The 9,827-nt window shown below is 45.1% G+C and overlaps 1 protein-coding gene across 9 annotated transcripts; it reads left to right on the forward strand.

Annotated features, from left to right (window-relative positions):
- The first annotated feature begins 3,872 nt into the window (after window positions 1-3,872).
- Window positions 3,873-9,525, forward strand: LOC121291957 (zinc finger protein 239-like). 9 transcript variants are annotated; one of them, XR_005946128.1, is made up of 4 exons: window positions 3,873-3,898; window positions 4,871-7,034; window positions 8,039-8,254; window positions 8,346-9,525. XR_005946128.1 is itself a non-coding variant. In XM_041213644.1 (4 exons), exons 2-3 carry the CDS (start codon window positions 5,164-5,166, stop codon window positions 8,247-8,249), a joined length of 738 nt encoding a protein of 245 aa, XP_041069578.1. In that variant the 5' UTR covers window positions 3,874-3,909; window positions 4,871-5,163; the 3' UTR covers window positions 8,250-8,254; window positions 8,346-9,525. The 9 variants fall into 9 exon arrangements, 1 of the variants encoding a protein (XP_041069578.1); XR_005946127.1 differs by having other exon boundaries at window positions 3,874-3,909; window positions 4,871-7,162; XR_005946130.1 differs by having other exon boundaries at window positions 3,874-3,909; window positions 4,871-7,162; window positions 8,159-8,254.
- The last annotated feature ends 302 nt before the right edge of the window (window positions 9,526-9,827 follow it).

Genomic DNA, 9,827 nt, shown 5'->3' on the forward strand with positions numbered 1-9,827 from the left:
TATTCACTGACACATTCAGGAGCCTACAGTAAGAGTCCTGTACACTATATATTGGTCAATGTCACCGTGGGCTGATTTACTTTCTCCATCAATGGGTTTATAATTTCCAGTTCACATGATGCAGAACTATTTCCAAAGGAAAAAAGAAAGACTTGTCTTATATATCTTCTTCTGCGAACTCAGAGTGTTGGAAAGCATTTTTCAGCCAATAAAGTGTATTTTGAATTGTTGTCACTGTTATAAAGTAGGAAACGTGGTACTCAAAGTGTGCACAGCAAGCTCCCAGAAACAAAAATGTGATAGTGACTTGATAATCTGTTTTTGTGATGTAGATTGTGGGCTCCATATTGACCAGGACATCAGGGATAACACCCCTGTTCTTCTACAACATAGTGTCATGTGATCTTTTCTGGTCACCTGAGAGGGCAGATGGGGCCTTGCTTTAACTCATCTGAAAGATGGTACCTCTGACAATGCAGAACTCCCTCATACTGCACTGGAGTGTTCGCCTCAGTGCTCACATCTCTGACTCAGAGACGAGAGTGCAAACTAAGCCACAGCTGACAATAAAGTAATATTTCTGTTGTGTTAGATTCAGTTTCTAAGGGTTAAGTCCCAAGGCTGTGTACAGAATGCTTTTCCCCCAGTAAACTGGCAGCCTGAAAGTTTTATTTGATTTAAACTGGTAACTAGTTAGAGCTGCAGGTGTCGGTGTTGTCTTTGTGTCTGGGTTCCTGAAGCTGTGAAAGGTGGTAAAGTCCCTGATGTCAGGAGAAGTGAAACTGATAGAGAAAAGTGGGTAGACTCCAGGAGTTGAGGAACAACCTATAGACTCAGTGCTGTAGAGGATCCCCACATCAAGCAAAACCCCAAACATCCTAAATCCCACTGACTCAAGTACAGCCACACTCCAGAACAACCTGGTATTCCTCAGTGATCATGGTCAGCAGTGCCCCCTCACACCACTAGATGCGCAGTATCTGGAGGATTCTTTCCCCCCATTTCTTTGGGTTCTGCTCCCAAATACAGTATCCAATGACCTTAAGGTCAGTAATACAGGAGCTCTGAGTGACTGAGGCAGGTGAGTCTTGATCCTGAACTGGGGGTGTGAATGACCCAGGTTAATCCGACACTCCAGGGACAGTTTAGACGGAGATTGACTTTGTATCTAACCCGTGCTGTACCTTCTCTGTGAGTGTTTGATGGGACAGAGTCAATGTGGAGAAGTTATTCCATCCCCATTTTAAATGTGGAGAAATCATTCCTTCAATTTCATATCCCAGTGTTTTTTTGTAAGTGATGAGGGTTTCTGTCTCTATCACCCTTTCAGACGGTGAGTTCCAGACCCTCACCACCCTCTGGGTGAAAAAATCACTCCCCAACTCCCCTCTAATCCTTCCATCAATTACTTTAAATCTCTGCTCCCTGGTTATTGACCTCTCTGCTCAGGGAAATAAGATTGAAACAATCCCATCAGCTGCCTTTGCTACTTCCCTCCCTTCCACTAGCCCGCCTGGACAAACTTTCATTAATGCTCCCTCTGCCCTAGCCCTGAACACACATCTTTCTCTAGTTTCTCTCCTATCTCCCCTCATGCCTGCTTGGAGCTCATCTTTTCATGAGACCCACCTCCTGTTCCCTCGACCCTATTCTCATTAAATTGCTGATCACCCAACTTCCCCTCCTGGTCCCCATGTTAGTTGATATTATTCACGGTTCTCTCTCTTCAGATGTTGTCCCCTCTCTCCTTTAAATCTGCTGTTTTTACACCTCTCCTGAATAATTGACCCCTCCGTCCTTGCAAACTACCATCCCATCTCCAACCTCCTTTGCCTCTCCAAAGTCCATGAACATTGTTGTCACCTCAGGTCAGGGTCAGGGGAGGGGTGTGGCATCAGGCAGGCGGGGGGAGGGGGTGGTCAAGAGGCCAACAGAGAGGTCTGCTGAGGAGTGAGGAATCACTCTCCAAGAGATCTCTGAATCACAGATTCAGTCTCCGAGTCAAAGTCACTCCCTCAGTCACAGAGTCACTCTCCAACACAGCTTACACCCTGAGCACAGATACACTCCCCAAGTCACTGCCCCATCACTGGGTAATCTCTTCTCCCACTCTCCTCTTTTCCTCTGTCATGTGTCCCCTCTCTCTCCTGTGCCCCTGTCTCCTCTCCTGTGCATGTGCTGATCTCACCACTCTATGTCATCATTGCCTTAGATGCTGTGGGTCTTCCTCTTCTGATCTGCTGTCCAGCGCATAGGAGTTTGAAGTCGAGAAAGCGCGAGCCTGAGCGGCTGTCAGGTAGGTGGGGCTGGAATTGGAGTTGCGCACTTGTAAATCCCAACACCGGGCAGTGGGAACCAGGATTGCAGTCGTTTAACCCCCTCTCACCCATCCCCCTTTCTTCACGCCCATACCCCATCCTGCACACCCATCACCCCTCCTTCATCCCACCATCACCCCTCCCTCACCTATATCACCCCCTCCTTCACCCCCTCCATCTCCTCTCCTTTCATCCCCCCATCTCAGGCACCCATCAAAATGGCTAAATGGATAACATGGGACTACATTCTACATTGGTTTTCTGTGACTGGTGAGAAACTGTTTTCTCCAGACTGTGGAGTAAAAGTATAAAAGTTTGGCTCTCCCAGTTTTGAATCCATCTCCCTTACTGGTGCTGAAGGGCCTGTCCTCCATTTAGCTCCTGCCCCAGTTAAAATTGTAGATCTAAGGTGCTTCACTCCATGGCCTGGTCCTCAAATCATTTCTCTCCCTCTTGAAGCTGTCTGCTTGCCATTCCTTTACTACTAGATTTCTGTTTTGTCTGGTGGTGAGGGGCATTTCTTTCTGACTCGAGGTAAAATGGGACAGATTGTAAGAGACCCTCTGTGAATCTGACATCAGGTCATCAGATGGTTTTACACAGGGTCAGCGTGTGGATGAGAAATAGGTCACACAGTATCTGTGGAGGGAAACAGAGTTAACATTTCAGCTCAAGATGACCTTTCATCAGAAATGAGGTTGGATTTTGGACGGCTCTTCCTTTTGACAGAGAGCATCGCTCCTCCACTCAGCCCCTGCCCAATACCCCCTGACCTGACCACTGTTTTCACCAGCACTGCCCTGTCTTGCTCTTACCAATACTGGCCCTCCTCCTGCCATGGTCTTACTATCGCTTGTTTTATTTCCTCAGAGGTCGCCATCCTAGAATCAATCTCCAAATCACACACCCCAAACCACAGTGCTGCTGTCCAAGCACAGCCATACTCCCAAATTCACTTCATGAGTCAGACTCACTCGCTGAGTAATAGAGTCACTCCCCAAGTACTGGTTCAATCTCCACCCTGCGCCCCCCCTCCCCCCCCACCCCGCCACCCCCTTCTCTGTTCCTCCATCCCATGACCCTTTCTCTATCATGCCCCTCTGTCTCCTGTGCCTCTCTTTTCCCGTGTCCCCCCTCTCATTCCTGAGTCCCTCTCTCCTGTGCATGTGCTGATCCCATCACTGCACGTCATCACTGCCTTAGATGCTGTGGGTCTTCCTCTTCTGATCAAACACATCTGAGGCTACACATCCCACACTGATGTTGTCAGTTTGAAAGCCTCCGAGGATGCTATTCCCACGCTAGAAATCTCTGTCAAATGTTTACCAGGGGAACTGAGACAGCAGCTGCAATAAGTGAGGTTTTATTCAGATGGGACAATGACAAGTTTAAATTCCCACCTGATCTGCTGCTCAAAGTCGCCTCCATTTCACTGGTCAGTTTCCCAAGCTTCAGGAAACTCATGTTACTCCAGAAATATTTGGATTGGCTGTAAGAGACGTCAATCAGAGACCCCACCCACTCTGCCCATTCTCTCCTCTTCCACAGCTGGTTCACTTCCTGTAGGGACTGAAAACCAAGTGAGTAGATGGTGGGTGAAGGAACAGAATTTATAATAATTACATCATATAATATCCACAGCAATGTTCAGGCAGTCTGACTGTCCTGTGGGGAATCAGGTGTGGAAATGCCCCTTATGCTGTGTGAGAAGATCCAGCTGAGAGAGCTGTTTACTGGGTGCTTTGTGCTGAACTGTTTGACTGGAGCTGTGTGTTGGATATTGAGTGTGTTTATTGGAAGCATTTCCCTTCTGATTTACAGGGCTGAGTTTTGTTGATGGGTCATTACTGAATATGAGAAGGTGAGGTGTAATTATCTGGGAGATGCAGAGAGAGATTTATTGAAATTACTTTTATGTCTTCTTTAAAGATTTTACCTGAAGGCCTTGGCCTTTCCCAAAAGCCTGGGCTTGGATTTGATAGTTTTGCCCAGTGCTGTGGCTGATAGCTGAATTTGGGATGTGCAGTCTGAGCGAGTGCAGTGTATCTAATTTCCCAGGAAAAACCAGAACCTTCAATCAGCTACACTGAAGCAATATTTTCCTTAGCTTCTAGCATTTCCTATCCAGTGTGTTTTCTTCAAATAATTTCTTCAAAATTCAAATTTTGGAAAATAAGGGGTGAAATTTCAAAACACCTAAGTGTTTTTTATATTAATCTCTAAGGGTAAAACTGGTCTTCGCCAGCACGTCTCGAGCTCATAGTGAATTGATAGCCTGTTTTACACTCCGCCCAATTGTCTTTTCCATTGTCCTCATGGCACCTGAGAAGGAAAGGAGCCATATTTTCTGCTCCTAGTCACTATCCAGTGTCCCTACTGAAAACAGAGGGTGTGTGACAGTCAAATGAGGAAAGGACTTGTATCTGATCCTCACACAGGGGAATAGCAGACTGGCACTCACTGTGGAACAGCCTCTAACTGAGGAGTCAGCCCCTTCAGTAATGGAGAAGAGGGAGTTGGAGGAAATCATGTTTCCTTTTCCTATTTTACAGGTGGATTGCACCGTACTACAGAGAATACAGAGAGGATAGACACTGCAGATAGATCCTGACCATCACCCCAGGAAAAATTGCACAACTGTGGGAAGACATCCAGTCCCTTTGCAGCATTGCTAAACATAGACAAGGTTCGATAAATGTGGTGAGAGCTTCAGTCATTCATCGAGCCTCATGAACCACTGACTTATTCCAACAGGTGAGAGGCTGTTCAAGTGTGAGCTGTGAGAGCGATCTGCTGAGACACAAGAGAGAACTGTTATGACCACTGTAACCACAAGGGCAGCTGTATGGAAGAGAAACCCTTCAAGCGTGAGTTTGGAGATAAAGATTTTTTGGCGTCTTCTAACCTCCTGAGACACCAGAAAAATCATACTGGGGACAAACCCTTCAGGTGTGATGTTTGTGAGATGGCTTTCACACAATCGTCTGATCTCCTGAGGCACCAGAGTATTCACACAGGAAAGAAACTGTTTACGTGCAAAGTGTATGATAAACCATTCTCAGGGTCATCGTCCCTCCGCCTTCATCAGCACATTCAGACCAGGGAGAAACTGTTCAGGTGTGAGGTGTGCAAGAAATCATTCTTTGAGGCATCTAACCTCCGCAAACATCAACGCATCCACACCGGAGAGAAGCCATTCACATGCGGGGTGTGCGACAAGTCATTCTCACTGTCATGGACCCTCCGTGTACACCAACACATTCACACAGGGGAGAAACCATTCACGTGCGAGGTGTGCAACAAATCATTCTCACAGTCATCAAACCTGCGTGTACACCAACAGATTCACACAGGGGAGAAACCATTTCCATGTGGATTATGCAACAAATCATTCCCGAGTTCATCGCAATTCCTCATGCACCAGCACATACACACTGGAGAGAAACCATTCACGTGTGATGTGTGCAACAAATCATTCTTGAACTCGTCGTCCCTTCATCAACACCAACGCAGTCACACAGGTGAGAAACCATTCACATGCGAGGTCTGCAACAAAGCATTCTCGCAGTCATCGAACCTCCACGTACACCAACGCAGTCACACAGGGGAGAAACCATTTACTTGCGAGGTGTGCAACAAATCATTCTCACAGTTCGCAAACCTCCGCATACACCAGCGCATCCACACAGGGGAGAAACCATTCACATGCGAGGTGTGCGACAAGTCATTCTCACGGTTGGCGAGCTTCCGCATACACCAACGCATTCACACAGGGGAGAAACCATTCACATGTGAGGTGTGTGACAAGTCATTCTCGCGGTTAGTGAGCCTCCGCAAACACCAACACATTCACACAAGGAAGAAACCATTCACTTGCAAGAATGCAACAAATCTTTCACACAGTTAATGACCCTCCATGGACACCAACGCATTCATACTTGGGGAAAGCCAATCATGTGTGGTGTGGAACAAATCATTCTCCAAGTTATTGACCCTCCACACACATCAATGCAGTCACACGGGAGAAACCATTCACATGTAGGTTATGCAAGTCATTCTTGAATTTATTGCAATTCCTCATGCACCAATACAAACATACTGGGGAGAAAACACTCACGTGCAAGATGTGCAACAAATCATTCTTAAACTCATCATCATTCCAAACACACCAACGCATTCACACAGGACAGAAACCATTCACATGCAAGGTGTGCGACAAATCTTTCTTGCAGTCATCGAACCTCCAATCTCACCACTGCATTCACACCAGGGAGAATCCATTCATATGTAAGGAGTGCAATAAATCATTCTTGCAGTTAGCGACCTTCTGCAACCACCAACGCATTCACACGGGAGAAACCATTTACATGTGAGGTGTGCGACAAATCATTCTCTCAATTAACGAGCCTCTTGGTCCATTGGAGGATTGACACAGGAGAAGACCTTCAGATGTGAGGTGTGTGACAAAGCTTTCACACAGTCAGTGGATCTTCTAGTCCATCAATGCACTCACACAGGGGAGAAACCCTATCAGTGTGAATTGTTAAGCCTGCACAACTGGAACATCAAATCCACATGGGATTCATCTCCTGAGACACCAGAGGATCCACACATGGGAGAAACTCTTCAGATGTGAGGTGTGTGACCAAGCCTTCACACAGACAGCAAACTTCTGCATACACCAGCCTATATACATAAAGGAGTAACCCACTAATTGTAAGTTATCTGGTAAAGCTTTCTTGATAACTTTGACCCTCCTTGGACACCAGCAGAAACTCTTCAGGTGCAATGTTTGTGCCCAATCCTCCGATCTGGTGAACACCAGTTGGCGAGAAATCATTCAGGTGCAAGATGTGTGACAAGTGTCATGAAAATATAATAATTTCCATAATGTTATTGTGATTTATTGTAAAGCTGGGTTAATCGTGGGCTTTGGATTAGTTTCTCTGTGTGGATGTCTGTGGGGCGGGGTGGGGGGGAGGCAATTTAATTCTATTGGAAGAAGCTGATCTGGAGCTTTTGAGTTATGAAAAGGGGGGCTAGATTTGAAATGCTAAATACATAAACATGGCTGAAGTTTTAGAATGTGAGGTGTGAGGAACATTTGCATTTTTAGATAAATTAGGTTAGTTTGAATTTCAAAGAGATGGTAATATGTTACACCTTGCCATAAGAAGCTAAACCAAACTGTGTTTACTTTTCCTAAAGGTTACTGATAATATGAGCACTTTGAAAGATTTTATATTATGAGAAAAGTAAAATTGCAAAGACATATTAGAACAATGGAATTTACATTAAAAGGGAGAAACATGTATAAAGAAGATAAGGTTAAGTGTAAGAAGAATGCATTCTAAGATCTAAAAGAAGTGTGAAAAGCCTCCAGCCTCTGTGCATCAAGTTGCTGTCTACAGGAACCAATGCTGAGAAAACTCACTTTGAGTATTCCTATCCAGGGTATTGTGTGCTTTGCCTGGGCGTGTTGAAATCCTTTTTGTTTTACTGTTGCCATGACGGAGGTGCAACTGGGAGTCAGATTAATTAGGGGAGCTAGGAGTTATTATAGTAGTAATTTGTAGACCTATGTATGTACTTAAAACCTTTTATTAATAAATCAGGGGAGTTTATTTTGAGCAATGTCCACCAGTTTTGAAAGCCTCAGCTGGAATACCATTGGGGCTACAGGCTTTGTTGTTTTTCATCTGTTTGATTGCTTGTTGCAGCCCTCCCATCTTTGGTGACTCACCCATGGATTCTGCTACAGGCACTGGGGGATAGACTGGAGGGTATCAGCTGCTAATGTGGATTCATGGTTGAGCAGTTGTTCAAAATCTTCTTTCCAGCCTTAACAGATGGCATTTTCATCCTTTAGAAGAGAAACACCATCCTGTGAACAAAGGGGACTTTGTCCATTTGACCTCGGTCGATAGATGACACTGGTGAGTTCAAAAAAAGATTTGTATGTCATGATGATCAACATATTGTTGGATCTCTCAGACTTTCTCTTCCCACACGTTCTTTATCTTCCAGATTTGTCTTTGAGCATCAGCCTTGAGATGTTGAAATGCTGCCTTCTTGAGTTGTGACTTTGGGTTGCTCTGCCAGGCAATGGAGGCCGATAGTTTTCATTCCAGATGGGGATCACGTATTTGAGGGTCATGTTTGTCGAACCAGTCCCGGCGATGACGATGCTCAAACCCAGTGGTCTGGACACAGGAGTTTAGTACAGCTGACTTAATTTGATCACACTATTTGGAAATTGAGTTGGATGTGTGAAGATTTTCCAGATTGGTCATGAGCTGCCCCTGGAATTCCTCCCTTTGGTCGGGCTGTTTTAGGGCCGAGACATTGAGCTTCTTCCTCTTGGACTTCTGGTCCTTGTGATGTCTTAGAGCTGGGTGGATATTCATCAGTGATCGAACAAGTCGATGATCTGTCCAGCAGGCATCAGTCCCCCACATGGATCCAGTGATACAGACATCACTTACAACTTTGACTTGGCTTTAGACCTTCCATGTATTTTTTAATTCATTCGCGGATGTGGGCTTCACGGGCTGGGCCAGCTTTTATTGCCCATCCCTAGTTGCCCTTGATAGGTGTTGGTGAGATGCTTTCTTGAACTGCTGCAGTCCATGTGGTACCTACTAAGGTCGGTGTCACTTCTGATCATCGGAATTGGGAGCCAGATTTAAGCACAGGGATTTTAAAGAAACTTTTGTCTGCAGTGTTCTGAGGGAGTTTCCCCTGATGTGAAGAGTGTGAGTGTGTGTTAGTAAAGTAAGCCAGCTCTCAGGAGTGGGTTTGGGGTAGAATCAGACCTTGCTTTAGTTTGGTGATGTGGATTATAGACAGATCCTCTTCAGCTGTTGGGTGTTTGACTAATACCATGGGTAATGTTTGTACTCTCCTGTCTGGGAGGATTACTATCCTGAGTATGGTGAGGGAGTTGGGGTGAGTCTCTACAGATCTGAGTTCCCTCAGCCCATCATACCTCGATGTAATAACAGTGTGATATGTTCACCTTATACTCTTCCAAGATTCATTTCATGTTCTGGGAAAGATCTTGAGTCATTTTCAAATTTATTCTTTTGGTTGATTCAAAGTTTGGTTGAAGCTGAATATTGTGTTGTTGTTTGTCTGCTGTTTTAACAATCCTCTGTATATATTTTTAACTCATAATAAATTCACTTTTTTAACTTAACCAAACCAACCGATTTGTCAGCATGGCGTGTTCCTATTCTCTGAAACGTTCAGGTTCCTGCAGTAAGTGTCCTGTACACAATACAAGAAAGACTTGCTTTTTTTATCTCAATTTTCACAAACTAAGGGCGTCTGAAGGCGCTTAGACCAATTAATTGCTTTTCAAATGTAATCACTGTTGTAACGTAGAAAACATGGCAGTCAATTTGCGCACAGCAAGCTCCCACAAACAGTATTGTGATAATGACCAACTAATCTGTTTTGTTGATATTGATGGCAGGATCCATATTAGCCAAGACATCAGGTACAGCT

This window comes from Carcharodon carcharias, chromosome 19, assembly GCF_017639515.1.
Source record: "Carcharodon carcharias isolate sCarCar2 chromosome 19, sCarCar2.pri, whole genome shotgun sequence".
NCBI classification, from domain to species: Eukaryota; Metazoa; Chordata; class Chondrichthyes; order Lamniformes; family Lamnidae; genus Carcharodon; species Carcharodon carcharias.

Excerpts from the sequence above, each read along its gene's own strand:
- LOC121291957 (XM_041213644.1), top strand. The coding sequence starts at position 5,164 with ATGGAAGAGAAACCCTTCAAGCGTGAGTTTGGAGATAAAGATTTTTTG. Across the intron at positions 5,840-8,187 it reads ACACCAACGCAGTCACACAG|AAGAGAAACACCATCCTGTG; the intron begins GTGAGAAACCAT and ends TTCATCCTTTAG.